This window comes from Ptiloglossa arizonensis, chromosome 2 (assembly GCF_051014685.1).
Source record: "Ptiloglossa arizonensis isolate GNS036 chromosome 2, iyPtiAriz1_principal, whole genome shotgun sequence".
Taxonomy (NCBI): domain Eukaryota; kingdom Metazoa; phylum Arthropoda; class Insecta; order Hymenoptera; family Colletidae; genus Ptiloglossa; species Ptiloglossa arizonensis.
Window position 1 is genome coordinate 16,156,302 of NC_135049.1, and position 17,642 is coordinate 16,173,943.

Genomic DNA, 17,642 nt, shown 5'->3' on the forward strand with positions numbered 1-17,642 from the left:
ACGAATATTCTTCCATAATTAGGAAAATGGAATATTTTTCTATTATTAGGTCCACTGATGGTAACGTTAGAAAAAGTAATTTATCATTCATAGCTGGGTTACTGTTACTTTCCACTCTGAAACTAGTTCGTCAGTATCGATCGATACATCGAAAGAAAGAAACGATAAAAGTGCGGGACTCACTTTAAGCTGATTTTCCTCAGTTCTCCCAGAGTAGGATTATGCGTGTGATCCTCCCCGCTGATCCTCGCCACTCCTTCGTACGCACTAACACCGTAACCCTTCACCACTATATCCACTAAATCCGGAAAGCTATCGTGCACCTCCATCTTCTCGGTCCTCGAGTCACGAGGCTCGTTACCAAGGTCCTTACCGGTGTTCTGAGTGGTACCGGACACATCGGCACTGCTCTGTTCCTTGCTGGCGTTCACTCTCTGCAAGAACTTCCGCCGGAAATTATTGTAAATGGTGTCCGTGTTCGGATCGTCGCCAATCCTTACGCGACCGTGGCTGGGTACCAGATGATGACCGCTGTAACCCAAGTCCATCTGAAGATCCATCACCAACAGAACGGTGAACACTATCGCGAACGCGCTCAAACCGACCATTAGCTTGTCGCGGATCCTGATCATCCTGATCGTGAACTTCATCTTCCAATCGTTCGAGTCCTGTACACTCCGACACTTGCCGGTCCTGATTTTCTTCTTGCGGATCGATCTGGTCTGAGACTTGCCGTGAGTCTTCTTGGCGAGCTGGTCGATCAGAACCGGACAGAATTCAGGGCGCGATACGATCTTCGAGCCGTCGTGGCCAGACACCGTGGACGCGCTCTGGTCTGCAGTTTCATCGGACACGTTGTCGGTAACATTCACCAGAACTGTTGGGAGCTCCGAGTGGTCGTTTTCGGTGGTGGCTTCGGGAACAGCCACGCTAAAATTGGCTAGCTCGTCGATGATCCGTTTCCCGTTTGGCGAAGACGCGAACGCGTTGGACTCTATCTCGATGCTGGAGCAGACACGCGAGCTCTCTTCCGGTCCGTGAACAGGAGGCGTCGCTAGGTCAGGAACAGTCGGTTGACTGTTCGAGTCGAGGGAACTGGCCGAGTTCTCGTTCGGTTCCGCGACTGGCTCGTGTTTACTTTGCTCTTCCGCAGTCTCGTGGTCTCTCGTTCCCTCCGTATCCCCACCGTCGTGTTCTCGGGGATCCGTGAAATTCGCAAGTTTGCATTTTACTCCGTACTCGGACGTGGCTGGCTGTCGTCGTCGCGCGTGCAGCTCGTCCCCGGGTATCCACGACTTCCTTGCTGAAACCCCCTTATCGTTTGACCCGCGCTCGTTATCGAGAATCCATTGGAGCCTCGTCGACCTCTGAACCGGCCAGTCGTCCGGCGGGGGCGACCGTTTCACTTTCCACGACTTCCAACGTACCTTCGTCTTGTCCCGCCACTCCGGCGACCTTGACGAGCCCTGTCGTCCACCGGTGCAGACGTAACGTCTGTGTATTATCGGTGAACAGTTGGCCGCAACTGGATCCGCGGAGTCACCGATTACGGGGAACCCGGCGTGAAATTTCTTACGAGCGTGTCCAATCGCCGGGATCAGGCTCTCCTCGCTCCAGGATCGACGTTCGCCGGACGTCCGAAGCGCCTGGAACAGCTTCGAGGACTTCTCCAAGCGTCTCCTGATCAGAACGCGTTGCTCCAGTAACCTCAGGTTGTCCTCCGATCTTATCAGATCCTCCACGTCCTCCACGGACACGCTCTTCGAGGAATCTCCGTCGTCCAGTAACGCGCAACGTGTTTGGCTCACGTGGACCGTCGAGACACTGTTAACGCGTTCGGTTACCACACCCTCGCGACACGGAGACAGAGGACTATCGTTCACCAACACGAAACCGTCCTCGACCGTGTCAACGCCCGGACAGACGATGGACACTTGGATTCTCGTGGATTCCTTGACGACCGAATCTTTGAAACACGTTCCTGGTCGATCGATCTTCAGCGGTCTCTTCGTGGATCCTTTCCTCCTGACCGGTGGCACCGGTTTCTCCTCGTTCCTCGCGTCGACGGCACTGTCCTCGCTGCTGTTGAAGAACTTCTTCCCCACCAGTGGACTCTTCTGGAGGTTTCTGACCAGCCTCTCGCAGCCCTCGGCGATGTTGTCCTTCGAGCTTCTCACGAGTTTCCTCAGGAAGGAATCGCTTTTTTGTAACTTGACGCGCGGGACGTCCTCTTTGATCTCTCCGGACTCGGGATTCAATGATTTCTCGGCCCTCTCGGAAGGTCCTCGGTCCTTCTCCCTGAAACTGAACTTGAATTTCGGCCTGTCGAAGCTACCGATTAACCTCTGCGCGCTCTTCGACGGCTGCACGCGGTCGCTCAGGCTCTGTTTGATCCGCCCTTCGTTCCTTCGAGACCTGAATCGCGAGTCTTCCTCATCCCTGGTCGTGAAACCGACCACGGGGCTGGATGTTCGACCTTCCACCAATCGTTGAACCGATCTGGACTCGCTATCTTCGAATATCTGGCGGCTTGAACGTGCTGTCTTGCCTTTTGTACCACTTGCGGGACATCTCCTCTCGTCCAGAGTTCCTTTTGCGGACGAAACGCGACGCAACCTTGCTGTATCGATCGTGGACCGCGCGAGTCGTTAACGATATCCCGAGTCTCGACGTTTTGCCGAAAGTCTTCTATGCGTCGAGCCACTGACACGCCACGTTTCGAATTGTTGCCTTTCGGGAACGTATCGCGCGCGATTCGCTCGACTATCGCGGACTCCTTGTTCGCTCCGAGCACCGTCAGCCTTTGGATTCTACCAAATCGCCGCCTGAAAAAGAAACGATAAAGGAAGAGTTAAAAATCGTGAGACAAACGGGTCTCGTAGAACCGGACCTTGATTCAAAAGTACGAACCGGTGAACACGAAAACGATGGAAACGGAATTTTCCTTCAATCGTATCGATTCCTCGAATCGTTCAACGTTCGATTTACCGGTTCGGTATCCGTGTAACGCGTTAACTATCGAGAATTCGATGAATAACCAACGATTTTAACCAACGATTCGACTTCTGCGACGGATCATTTTTCTTCAAGATTGAACCTTCGTTGCAAACACCTACCAGGAAAGTGTTTATCGATAAACAGGAAACACGGAAAGCTGTTTACGTTCCGCAGGATAGCTTTTTCGCGCAGGTTGGACGATTTCAATCCGACACGGTGCGTTTTCTTTATCGTGCACGAGATTTTGCCGCAGGCACCAACCTGAGTGCAACGACCTCTGAAACACGCCCCGCGGGAGCATCCCGACGAGCAACCCCCGCAAACAAGCCTCGTCTAAAAATAAATCAACGCTCGATGGTGTAATAATAGCCGTGTTGCAAGCTTTTTATCGAGTCCCCCTGCAGGTGCATACCACCCGTTAGATGCACTGGGTCAAGGTGCAGCCTTTAAGGGGATGCTCGAAGGTGTGAGAGTGGTCGTCGTAGTGCCTGAAAGAGCAGAGATACCAACTGTGAAATAGAGTGACGGTAATGGCGTGCTTCATGTTGCGAGAGTGGCCATTACAGTTATCGCAAAAGTCGCGTCATAAAGAGGATGGCGGATGCTGCGCGAGGATGGTCGAGGAAGATCGTAAAGGCTCGTTTCTTTCCTGTCTTTTATATTCGCAAACCACGTCGCATCCAGGCGAACCGTATAATTCAATATCTGCATCGGGCTGCACCGACTTTAATGACCGGGAAGCAGATTCGGTTTATTCGAATATTCACACATAGGCTATCGAACACCTGAACACCTCTGTACCTCGTCACCGTCTCGTTTCCTTAGCTTTTGCTCGAGTTTCAAAATTTCCTTAATTTCTAAATTCAACCTCGTCCGTTTAGGTACTACGTTTCGACTCTGCCGAATCGGAGTGGTGGAAATTAGGCAAATTTTAGGTAATCCCGGCGCTTCAAATTTTGAGAAAACATCGTTCCGTAAATCTCGAAGAATAATAAAGATTATATTATTCGGAAGAAATACGATGGGGAAGTTATTAAAATAAAGAGAGCCTAGAGCGAAGAATTGGAAATCGTTGATTTCAAATGATCGTAACTTCGAAACGACTGAATAAAATATCAAAGCGTTCGAACGCTGTTTAATTGATAAAAAACTGTATTTGTATTGCACGTAAAAGGACATTGTCAAAAATATTAATTAACGATCGCAGAATGCAATAAACGAAGACAATGGATAACGATGTAATTATACGTTTGTATAGTAATACGTTTGAAAAGTAATGTATCGGACGCAAAGAATAGTAATTGTTGTATTTGGTTGCTATAATTCTTCGGTAAATTGAAAAGGTTCGCAGGTAGATTTGTAGAAATTTAATGTCGAGCAAACCCGAAAAATCACACTAATATTGCAACACGTGAGCAGCACATACCCGCAACACGTTGGCGAATTGAAATGTATGTATTTGTACTATTGTTCGATAACGTATAAGTAAAATATCTTTTTTCATAACTTTTGTAGCTTTTTTAAACAAACCAAAATTGGACCACTTTCTACGACCTCATTTCGGAGTTCCAGACAGAATTTCAGAATTCCAATTTCATACCAAGGTTCATTCGTCAAACTTGAAAATCCCAAGAACCACTATTTCAGCGCCAGTGCAATTTCTGTGACCAACACAGACTTATTACTCACTCTCGACTATATAAATCTTAAAAATTTCTATTTTACGATTCTTCGAGATCGTGGCAAAACAAGATATTGCTTTGCTTGATAAAAAAAATGTCCTCGACAGATGCACGTCGTGGGACTCTAGTTAGCTCGCTGGTTTTCCATAATAAAAAAAAATAACTACAATCTGTCCAAGTATTCTCTCAGAGTATTCAATGATCAGGACGCGATGGGTCGAAAAAGACCCAAAGCACGCGTCAGGGTTAAATCTTACCTAGTGTTCAAGACAGATGCACTTCGTTGCACCAGAGCCCTGTCTAGTTAACTCGCCATTTTTTCATGGCAAAAACAACAATTACAATCTCTTCAAGTACTCTCTCAGAGTATTCAATGATGAGAATAAGGTCGAAAAAGACCCAAAACACGCGTCAAAGCCACATCTAGTTAGCTCGCCAATTTTCCATGGTAAAAACAACAACTACAATCTCTCCGAGTATTCTCTCAGAGTATCCAATGATGAGGACGCGATGGGTCGAAAAAGACCCAAAGCACGCGTCAGGGTTAAATCTTACCTAGTGTTCGAGACAGATGCACTTCGTTGCACCGGAGCCCCGTATAGTTAGCTCGCCAGTTTTCCATAATAAAAAAAAATAACTACAATCTGTCCAAGTATTCTCTCAGAGTATTCAATGATCAGGACGCGATGGGTCGAAAAAGACCCAAAGCACGCGTCAGGGTTAAATCTTACCTAGTGTTCGAGACAGATGCACTTCGTTGCACCAGAGCCCTGTCTAGTTAACTCGCCATTTTTTCATGGCAAAAACAACAATTACAATCTCTTCAAGTACTCTCTCAGAGTATTCAATGATGAGAATAAGGTCGAAAAAGACCCAAAACACGCGTCAAAGCCACATCTAGTTAGCTCGCCAATTTTCCATGGTAAAAACAACAACTACAATCTCTCCGAGTATTCTCTCAGAGTATCCAATGATGAGGACGCGATGGGTCGAAAAAGACCCAAAGCACGCGTCAGGGTTAAATCTTACCTAGTGTTCGAGACAGATGCACTTCGTTGCACCGGAGCCCCGTATAGTTAGCTCGCCAGTTTTCCATGGTAAAAACAACAACTACAATCTCTCCAAGTACTCTCTCAGAGTATTCAATGATGAGGACGCGATGGGTCGAAAAAGACCCAAAGCACGCGTCAGGGTTAAATCTTACCTAGTGTTCGAGACAGATGCACTTCGTTGCACCGGAGCCCTGTCTAGTTAGTTCGCCAATTTTTCATGATAAAAACAACAACTACAATCTCTCCAAGTACTCTCTCAGAGTATTCAATGATGAGGGCGCGATGGGTCGAAAAAGACCCAAAGCACGCGTCAGGGTTAAATCTTACCTAGTGTTTAAGACAGATGCACTTCGTTGCACCGGAGCCCCGTATAGTTATCTTGCCAGTTTTCCATGGTAAGAACGATAAGTACAACGTCGTCCCTCGGACGGAATCTCCGCTCGAATCAAAAGTTCGATCACGCGTAAGTGGAGGCAGCGAGGGAGTACGCGTGGCGCGTTACACGGTCCCCAGTTTTACGGCGGCACTTGTTTTGCTCGGGGAGAAATGTCAATGGTTGTAGCTATCTTTATTATCGTCGAAGGACGCTTGGAATTTCAATGGGGTTTTCTATTCGTCGGTGGTATCTGGACGGAAGAGTTACACGGGAACGTTTCGTTTCCTTACGCGAAACGATCCACAGGCTGCGAGCGGCTGTTCCGATCAAAGATTCCACCGGAACGACAACGATTTCCAATCGTTCCCGGGAACGTTGTAAAGGAAGGGCACGGCCCGGCCGTAAATCCAGACGTAACAATCTCTTCTTCGAGGCATTAACAGCGGCAATTTCAGCGAAACTGCGCCTTCAGTTAGCGAAATGACCCTCGTCGTGTTCCGAGCCAAACTTCGAGGACCACTTTTCGTACGCGACGACCGTGGATCATGTCCCATTCGATGATTTAGTTACTTCTGGCACGATCTTGTTCTGCGTTTCCTTGTGTTCGAAGGAAAGAAAGAATCGACACCAGTTGGCCGAGAATCGAGCACCAATCTTTGACTCCTCGGGCGAAAATTGCAATCAACAACGTCTTTAAGGCTGAGAAGGACAAATGGAAATTTCTTGCGAAGATAAGGAATGTTTAATGTAAATGGTTCATATTTTTAATGTATATACTTTGAACAATATTTCCACCAATTTTCATAGAAAACTCTCTGGTTCTCGTGGTCAGAATTGAATAAAATTTGAATTTTGTAAGGCTAGATAAACGTGTAGATTTCTTAAAATATTTATCATTCAATATTCATAATTGAAGAATAGTCTATTCTTAAATTCTTGTATTTATTACGATCTTGGATCTCAAAACTGGATGTACGTTTTGCAAAGGAGATCGAACATTTTCTTAAAATTTGTAAAGTTTCTCTATGTGCTAAAAACAGGATTTCTGTGACAGACTGTATACAGTCGACTATTCTGTATTTACTTGTCGTTAAATATTCATAATTTGTTAGAACAACGTTCTTCCACAAATTCTTGATTCGTACAGTTAATCGACTAGTTCCAACGATATTAATTTATCGTAGAAGCAGCGAGAAATCGTAGCAAGGTTCGTTGCACAATATTTTTAATAGCCCTGTTAGCAGATTAAAATTACACTGGTATTGAATCGCGTATGCCGAGAATACGAGACATCTATTCTGAGCGATTTAACATTAATCCGGTCATTAGCGATAATATAAGGCATGTTTATCTTAATGTCAAAAACTTTACCAGATCGCGTCAAATGTCGACTCTATAAATTAACCAGAAATCGATTAATCGTATTTAGCACGCGATAAAAACTGGAAATGATGTCAAGTGTTCTAGTTCTTGTAAATGAAGATTACCAGAAGTTCAATCGAAACCGTCCGAAATGATGGATAGCATATCGCGAGAACTATGCACCTACAGGGTGGAGACGAATAATATTTATTGCAACTTTCGGGGAGAAATCGACGGTTTCAAAAATCTACTGTAAAATTCATTTCAATAATAGAAATTTGGACCAGATTTTTCATTATCTCTGTGCATTTTATTCGATACTAAAGTGACTAAAATGTTCAAAGAAAATTATATACAGCGTACGATTGGATCTCGTACAAAATATTGTTAAAATGTCAGCCAATTAACGTGATCAGTAGTTTATTTATAGACGTTCTACGATTCATTTACTCCTACTACTGCGTGACACTCTAATACGTTTATGTGTGAGTTTTCGTAGTCTGAATTATTTCTCTTCACGCGTTGCGTTGTACTCCCATTCATTTGTCGAATAGAATAAGCAGAAATAATAACAATAATGATAAATCGACACAGACCGATAGTAGATTTTGAAAAAAAAATTCCCATCGACCTGAATGCGGAGATTCATATCTGCAAATCGTGACAAGTATTTCCTTACACCGTGTAGATTCGATGCTATATGGGTAACATCATCGAAAAGTCAATATTTTTGGAAGGGACGATAAATCTTCCACGTAACTGATCTTCAAAGTTTTCGAAGCCACGCGTTGGAAAATATCAGAGTTGAGATATTGCGAGTAAAATATCAATGCCCAGGAACTTATTTCGAGAACTCAATTTCTATTCTGGCTCCGATTCAAACGTTTAATTATTCCTAATGAATGAAGAAACGGCCAATGTTTCGATTGAATTTATTTCTAATAAAGCTCCCAAATATTGCGTTTCTAATACTTGAATTGTTTCAAATGGAGCAGTCGAGTCTTAGAATTTTTAAACTTTACATTTCTTGGAAACTAATAATCGTAATCGTTCGAAACTAACAAAATCTGTTGCTTCTGGTTCGGTAAATGCTTTGACAAAAGTTCATTAAAAAATACGAGTGAACACGGAGTCGTATCGAGTTATATAAATGGTGAAACCGTTTACCAGTAGAAGATGAAAAACCATGTCTTCGTTTTATTAGAAAAAATATGTCTTTGTTTTATTAGAAAAAATCGAAATTTGGTTAATTCTTCTTTGATAATCTATTCTAAATGCCTGTACCAAAATTTTGAAGAAAAAATTTGTACTTGCGTTTAAGGTTACGCATATTTCTTTCACAAGCGCTTTAATTAAATTTTTATTCCGACGGTTTAATTCAACGAAGCCACTGAATATTTCGATGCATTCGTCTATAAAATTTCCATTAGGGATCGATCTCTGGTGAAGATAAAAAAATGTCGAAAAAAAGAGTGCCCGCATTTATCCACATGCATGCCTTTCACAATTCAGATACCATTTCGTCAAATTGATTAATTTTTGTACAATTTACCAGAATTCGCAGAAAATATCCCGAAAAGCACAAAGACACCTTATATATTACAACCAAAGAACATTCGTTTTAAACGTTAGGACATCCCGAAAAGGTCCAAATGTCCCTGTACGTCTTCGTTAAGCCCTTTAAATGTCGTACGAAGATTCAGCTTCCAAAGTGGGACAACCTAAAGAAATTCTTCGAATTTCAACGGTAATATTCCACGTACTTTTCGTTAACGTTTAAAAAGTTTCTAAAAATGCTACGGTAATACCTCGAAAAACGTACAAGAAATGTTTCCCGAATATTTAAGATTACCAAACGAAATATCCTTTATAAATTTTTTAAACGTTTTAACAATTCGTCACGAGACAATTGAACGGCGAAACAGATCCTTTTTTATCCATACTAAACTCGATTATTATTTGGATATTATACGATACAGCGTGTAGAAGATTTGATTATCTTTGCAGTAAATTAGTTACATTTGGAAAGTATAGACATACTTACAATTTATTAAAAACAATGCGAATTAAAACAGACTTGGAACCAGGTGGAGTCACTTTCAAAAGAATTATATAAAAGTAATCAACAATTTTTAAAAATTACATATTCGTATCTAATAAAGATGAACGCATCGATCTTCCCTGACAACATCAAACAAACTACTATCAAACTATTCCAGACAGTCAAATCTATGGAGAATTGCAAGACTATTAGGTAACTAACAAAGTCAACTTCGAAAAGAGAATTCTACTGCAAAGAAAAAATTAACACAACGCCTTTTAACAGCTCCAAGGGACCGAAAAACTTTTTCAAACATATGCAATTCGTTTGATAGATCGAGGTTAGGAACCCTGTCGCAACTTTAAGGAAAACGCGTTTAAAGTTTCTCGTAAAGCTTCTACGATAATACTTCTACACCGATACTACGATTGTAAAAAAAAAGTGATCCAAAAAATGGATGGAAACGTATAAGCACTGTAACTTCATTCGTACAATACTTAACACTCATATTCTGTACAAAGTATATAATTGTAACAGACGTGAAAAAATAAACGAATTTCTTTCGTTTCTCACCACGTGAGAACAACTCGAACCTTCGAGTGGAGGCGGGCGAGACTTTTCGATTTCCCTAATCAATTTCTGGAAATATCACTTTTCACTTTCTTCGTAAGTCTTTCGATCTTCGGTTTCCCGGATATTAAAAAAAAAAAAAGAAAGAATGCATTCTGTGTTCGAAAAACATGTAACTCTCATCGATCGAGGATATCGAGCACGCGCGATATATTGGAATTACGTTTCTTTCGATTCAACCTGGCTACACGTGCGCCCTATTGTGAATATAAATACGCCGGGCTAATTGTATGCTGGCACCGATTCCCCGAGATAACGCTTAAAGCTCGACTCGCGTGCTCCCTTCTAATTAGAAATTTCGATTATTAAGGTGAGTACACGGTCCACGGTAAACGCGACGCAGCGACATAATTAGAAACCGTTGGATTAGAAACTCCGACCGGCGGTGTTTGCGGAACCGTCGCGGAAATTCCAATAGGGTCGAACCGCGGCGAGTTCTCTACTCTTTTAGGAACGATTCCCTCGCGAAGTGTCTCGATATCGAGACAGGAACAATCGAAGAATTTCCAAGAACAATCGAAAACTTTCGTCGTGACTTTGGTAAAACTCGAGGCCTTCGAGTGGAGCCGGGAGAGACTTTTCGATTTCCCTAATCAATTTCTGGAAATATCGCTTTTCGCTTTGTTCGTAAGTCTTTCGATCTTCGGCTTCCCGGATAAAAGAAAATGGAACTTCTATTGTGTTCTCGTAATTGTTGGACCTGGACTGGTACAGGTACGGTGAAAAGGTGGGTTAAATCGCGGCCTCGTTCGGAAAATCGCTTCTTAAAAATTTCTTCTTCTTTTTTTTTTAATTCGCCGATCGAAAGAGGAGAATTGCAATAACCCGCGCGACTCGAAACGTACGCAGACGGGAACCTTGAATTTCTTTTATCTCGTTGTTCCATTTTCCTTCGGGATCGTATTATTAACGAGAGAACGATTATTAATGACCGTTGGTAGTTGAAGTATTGCCAGAGAGGAGTTGACGCGTTTCGGTGAAGAGTGATTACCAACTTCGAAAATGTTCCAACCTGATGCACCGATCGTTGACCGTGAACCAATTCATTCACGGTGTATCGTTTCGTTCGTACGATCGTCGAAAGAAACGGTTACGTCTGAGCCGCGTTACTCGATCTTCTATTCCAATTCGAACGGTACTCGTTCGGGGATAAAGCTATTACGAGAACCTTGGAACTCGACGTGCTTCTCTCGAGCTCGATCATTGGAAAAATCGAGTCGCTCCGTACGGGATGTCTTCCGTGCGAAGAAAAAACGAGAAGAGCGCGTCATCCTCGTAACTCGTGGAACACTCGAGAAAATAGTTTCGGATACTTCGATGATTTGGAAAATTTCCTCTTTGGATAGAAAGTCAAGTTTCGGAACTTCGAACTCGAATCTCGTAGTCCCTCGAGGACGTAATTGAATACTTCTCGGTCACGGAAGTCGACAAGCGATCGTAGCGTTGTTCCGCTAAGTTAACCGAAAGAAGAAAGATCACGAAGCTCGGTTTCGTCCTTTCCTCGAAACTTTCACGGTATAACCCTCCTCCCACGATTCACCTTGTGTCTCGAACTTGTCCGTTTCAGCTGCGGGCCGAATTCGAATTTTCTCGTAGGATTCGCGAATAATGCGAGAGAATTTCGAGATATACTTCTTATTTCCACCTGACGCCCGACGAATAATAAACGCGGATGTTTCGCGCGATACACTCGCCAACAATCACCCAGAGATTCTATTTCGAGCAAACAACACGGCCGTGGAATTCGTTTTCGAGCTTGCCGAGCACTGGTCGTTCCATTCGGAACGGAAAATGCTTCTTTCTTATTTTTCCGGTTACATTTGAACATCTACGCTGCTCGACAAAAGGATCCCTTCCAAAGAACGAGGGAAAGAAAGAAAGAAGGAAAGAAATAAATAAATAAATAAGGGACAATGGGTTTCGCGGAATGGTAATTTTACGTTAAAAAAGAAGGTAACGACCGTCGTTCTGATTCGAGAGGAGACGTGTATCGCTAAATTAAAATCGTCTTTTTCTTTTTCAAATAGAATGCAAAGTACACCGTACGTTACGATGAAAAATATCGCGAGACAAGTGTCATTTGAAATAAATTAACAATGTACACGGACTGACGATTGTGCGAGATGAAGATAGAGTTAATCTTTGTGATTCTTAATAGTAAATTCGATGAGATAAAAATTGTATTAATATTTCATTTTTTGTATCAAGATTATTTCAAGATCAGCTTAATTTCTTCAACTGGCATGCTGTACGATTTTGTCGATGTATTGCTGAATAAAGATGAATTAAAAAATTTGTAATACAGAAGATAAATCTCGTACTTCGGTGGAGTCGTATCTTTTTTATGGTTAACAATAAAAAGAAAAGCGACAGGGGAATAAGTTTCACCGTTTGATAATGACCACTCTCGTGTTTCTTATTACATAAATAAATTCTTCGCGTTATACGGCGTGTAAAAAGTACAGAATAAGACGTTCGAAAAGTCGATTCTCTTCAAGACGTTTCAAAATTTTCAGTCCCGTAAACACTCTAGAATACAAACGATTTACCGAGCATTTTCAAATCCCTCGTAAAAAGATCGATTTTTCGAATCTCTTATCCTGTACCTGTTCTACGCGAACGTAGATCGATTTACGCGAAAAGGAAAAAAAAAATGATTCCACTCGGGGTAAAAAAAGAGTGCAGCTGCATTCGCAGAAGAAAAAGAAATGCCGTAAGATTCGTCTTCTTTCTGTAACGCTTCGTTCGATCGTCCACCGTAAGGAAGACACGACGTGAAGGCAGGTCTCGATGAATCCGTTTGCGTATAATTGATGAAAAATTAATCGTATAAAATCTCTCGACGTGCCGAGCAGGTGCCAGAAGGCATTCGTGATAGGTCTCATGAAATATTGAAGGGCCGAAAATTTCCGACGGCGACTTAATACGTTCAACGAGCATTCCCCGGCGTCGCGAAGCAGCAACAAGGGCAAAGAATATGCAAAACCGAGAGATGCAACTGGGCAGAAGGGGCTGCAAGAGCCGCGGGAAGAACAGTCTATAGGTGCTCGAAACTCCGGCCGTGGATCATTTAAATATTGCACGGGGAATGGTTAAATAAAGCAGAAGGTCGAGTGTACGGGCGGAATCTGGAATCAGCTCTCTCGAAATGTCCGAAAAGTCCATACCGGTTTTATCAAAATGCCTCACGTTCCATGGCCATAACGTGCTTCGACGTTCGCTTTATACACCCTGCTTTATTGGAAATTAGAAGATTCGCTGGGATGTCCCGGTTTATTCAAAGTAATCGTTAATTTTGAGTTATGTTAACAATCGCTGGTAGCTGGACCTCACCATTGTATCGGAAACTCTACTCAATTTTCGTTTCTTCCCTCGATACTGTATTCTCATTTTTATCCTTTTTAACGTATACGAAAAGGTACCAGAGGTAGCTTTATTATCGTTGTTATCGATTTCGTAACGAGAGAGGAGAGAAACATTTCGATCTAATTTGAATTAAACTCGAGAAATCTTCTTTCTCTTAGAATTCGCTCTACGTAATCATAAATTTGATGAAAGACTACTGCGATTATTATATTCTCGAGGAATTTCTCAGACAATGCTTGTTGCCATCGGGTTATAATTTTAATTACAGGGCATCGCTGATCGAATACTATGTCGAATTCGTTCAGTGTGAAAAACAATTTGTTTCGATTCGATTTGAGAAGTTGCCGCTTCTCCTAACTGGCTCGATTATAACGATGACATTAACGCGCGAATTAATTTATTCTTGAAATTTAGACGACGTTTCGATCCCTCTCGAGACTCGACCGTCTATGCAATAACGTAATATTGTATGCACGTAGCTGTTTATTTAAATTGAAGAGGGAACTACACCTTTCGGGCTGAAGAGAATCTGATATTTCCAATATCCAATATAAATGCTTCGTACGTTAAAAATGTATACTTTGAACAATTTTTCCGATGATTTTAATCAAAGTACACGTATGTGCATAGAAAATATAAGCGTTGATAATTCGGTGAATTAAAATTTCATTATTTATGGCCATCCTGTGCAAAATAATTTCAACCGCATCCCGCGAAGTTAAGTTGCCATTCGCGATATCCTCAATTTCAACACTTGGCGCAATATCAAAACTTTTCCATAATGTGCATTCAAAGAGCAAGAATTAAATCGCGTTAACTTCCCTTCACTTCCACTGATTCTCGCTTTTCTTTAACCTCTTCCTTTTCCTTTCATTCACCGGCTCTCTCTTTATACGCAGGCCGCTTAAGCGCTTTAATTAATTGCAATCCGTTCTCTCCAAACGAGAGAGTTTACTCCACTGGAAGAATAGTCGCATTAAAAAACTGTATGACGATGAAACGCCTCCCGATCCCTTTCTCTATGGTCCAGTCGATCCTCTCGAACAAATTATTAAAGGTGATTATAAACGGATAAGAAAATGCGTATCGAGAGGAAAAATAATTAACAAATTTCCTAGCGTTATTTTATCGCAAGATTTACACCGAATTTGCAACGATTCTCCATTGGACGATATCAATTTTATTAATAAAATTAACTCGAGGAATCGATCAATTTTTAACGATCGAAACTTTAATTTATTTACAGCTTAGAACAGGAATCACGAGGCAACCGGAAGCGGGATGATTGTTCGTGTAAAAATATTTAAATAAAAAATGGGGATTAAAATTTGTTTACACGAACTGTTATTATCAAGAAAATCGGTTTTGAAAATTGTTAAACCGCGCGAATGATTGGCATTTTGTATTTTAGATGAACGGGAATGCGCGATACAATCAGGTATAGAAAGATTCCCTGCGTAAATATTAATCGAAAAAGTAAAATACAATATTGTCGTCATAAATTTCGTTTTCGAGAAAATCGATTGTGAACATTTTTGGAGCATGCATGCGATTCGGTATGACTTGGCTAACGCGTCTTACCATGACTTGAATGTCCGATTTACGACAGTGATTACAGCAACGCGAGTAGAAATAATAAACAACGAGCACATTCTGTACACGTTAACAAAATCGTACTCAAACGCGCGCGTATTCGAAGCATTTTGAAATCGACTTTCTCAAAAACGAGAAACCTTGTATAAAAAGGATTTCAGTAGCTAGAAAATCTCACTCGTCGATTAAACTACAAAAACGAAAGAAATTAAATAAGATTAAAATGTACATTTGTAGGTTTGCGAGAAATAGTTGGATCTACTGCACAGGAGATACGGTGCTCGATTTGTAAAAACGTTGATTGCTCGATAGAAGAAATATATTGAATTGGAAGCGCGAGTGAATAATGTAACAATTTTTAAGCGCGGGCAAAAATTTCATTTAATTATTAGGAAAGCGGGGATCGTGTTATTTGCTCGTGTAAATCGATAAATAAATCTTGGAGCGTGTACCTTTTTGGGCAATCAACTACTGTGTCATAGAGAAAAACAATATTGTATATCTCTCAACGTTTCGATCGTTTCGTTCGGTCCCCTTCGGGGAAAAATTTCATTTATCAAGAGAGCCATACCAGCGCGCTGTTTGGATAAAATAAAAACGAGCGTTGAACTCTTTCTTTATTCTTCGATCTAACTTCTTCGCGATCCGACATCCACCCCTAAAACTCACCCCCGCTTAAACCCGTTAATTAATTGCAGCCTGTTCTCACGCGCGTGCCGGGAGAGTTTACATTGCCCCAGGCTCGTTCTCTAATTATTAACTTAATTAATAACTCGATCTTTACGGTTATGAATCACAATTTTCTTATTCTCCGTTCCTCTATTCGACGCCGTGAATCGATATTATCGCTGCCCGCTTTAATTTCGACCAACCATCCCGGCCCACTTAATTAACGACGTAATTAACGATCCACCCTCGATAACCGAAAGAAAAGAGAGAAAAAAAAAAGGAGAGAGCAGCAAGGTGTGACTTGTACAAAAACTTGCGCGAGAGTTCGAATTTTCCCATAGGAAAAGGAAAAACAAGTCCAACGTAAAAGAACAGGTATTCAAACAACTCGACTGTCTGTTTAAAATTTAAATTAAAAAAATTTTTTTTTAATTCCACCCGGGACCCAGAATTATCTCGGAATAGGATTCCTGTGTATTCGTTTCTGTAACGAAATTTCCTAGAACCACGCGAGGGGAAGTACTTTTTTAAATCAACGTAAAATATTAAATTACAAAACCCTCTCTACCGTTTATCACAATTACCGGGATCGCGGTGATAATTAATTCAGAGGTGACTCTGTTGCCGTCCGAATCTTTCGTCCTATTTACCAGCAATCAGGAACAGGACCGCAACTCTGTCACATTTTCTTATCAAACATCGTTGGCCCTCGTTCTCGCTTTAATCAGCGCGCAATCTTCACGGCAATTAAGACTTCTTGTCAATGACAATTAGCCGTCATCCTTCTCTCTATTCTAACTGTACACGCGTTGCGCAACTAGCTGTCTCGTTACCGAGAATTACTTCTATTCGATTAATTAGTCGCGAGTCGTTTATTTAGGAGATCGGTATCCTCGATGAACCAGGCCAGATTCGACCATCTACCGAATCGATCCATGCACGAACAGTGAACGAAGATCAATGACACGCTCGATATGCGAACATTTTTATATCCTTATCCAATAAGCCTTTTCCGTCTTTTACCATCGATTCGACGAACCGCTAAAAATGTTTGCACTCGACTTGACCGATCGTAGCAATTTTTACGTAGAATTCAAATAACAGTGTTACCTTTCCCTCCTGCTTCCATTGTTTACGATTACGTAGCACGAACGACCAATGAATTTGTTCGATCCAGACCTACCCCGTTTTCAAGCGAGTTACAGCTCTCGATCTTGCACAACTTACACGTATTTGCAGAAAATGTCTAAATTCAACGACAAGGTAATTTTTCAGCACGAGTCAACCGTCGATTATACGAATCTTTGTCCAGAATCTGGTTCACGGCGAGGAAAACGCTGTTTCTGCGGATAGCGTAATCTTTCTCGGTGGATTTTTCGCACGCTCATTGAATTTCACGTAAAATTTGCTCCGCGGCTGGCAAAACTGAAAATTCAACGCGATTTTCACCGCACTAACGAGACCCGTAATTCCACCGAGCCGAAAACCAAATTGCAACCTAACGTCGAACCATACATTGTTAAAAGTATCCCTTCGAAACGAAAAATCCACGAAAAAATTCGAAACCAATTACCGCGTCTTTTACAATTTTAACGAATACACTTATGGTTGCGTGGCCCAGTGTCCGTTTGAAATATTCGGTCGTGTCGGTTTAATTTTTACGCGATCCTACGACAAATAAACGAGCGAGATGTGCGCCCGTATCGAGAAACAAGTGACAAAAAAGTGGTATCAAAGGATAAGTTTGAAAAACATGGACAAACAACGAGTTACGCGAGGAAAACGTTGAGTGCATGGTAAAATTAAACGCGAAGCTCGTGGAACGAGGCATCTGGAAAAGCTGTTCCGAAGTTGCGTTTCGTTGTCTAAAATTG

General features: G+C 42.0%; 2 protein-coding genes across 3 annotated transcripts in view; both read right to left on the reverse strand.

Annotated features, from left to right (window-relative positions):
- Positions 1 to 2,613, reverse strand: part of LOC143143788 (extracellular serine/threonine protein CG31145) — a 125,157-nt gene extending 122,544 nt beyond the window's left edge. Inside the window, exon 1 of the mRNA XM_076305478.1 lies at positions 184 to 2,613. Within this exon, the coding sequence (XP_076161593.1) occupies positions 184 to 650 (467 nt within the window). The 5' untranslated portion in view covers positions 651 to 2,613. The remainder of the gene's footprint in view (positions 1 to 183) is intronic.
- Positions 2,378 to 17,642, reverse strand: part of LOC143143797 (uncharacterized) — an 83,790-nt gene continuing 68,525 nt past the window's right edge. Inside the window, exon 2 of one of the 2 annotated variants that reach the window (XM_076305504.1) lies at positions 2,378 to 2,825. In XM_076305504.1, coding sequence (XP_076161619.1) covers positions 2,378 to 2,825 — 448 coding nt within the window. The remainder of the gene's footprint in view (positions 2,826 to 17,642) is intronic. The other variant, XR_012991249.1, reaches the window with a different exon arrangement.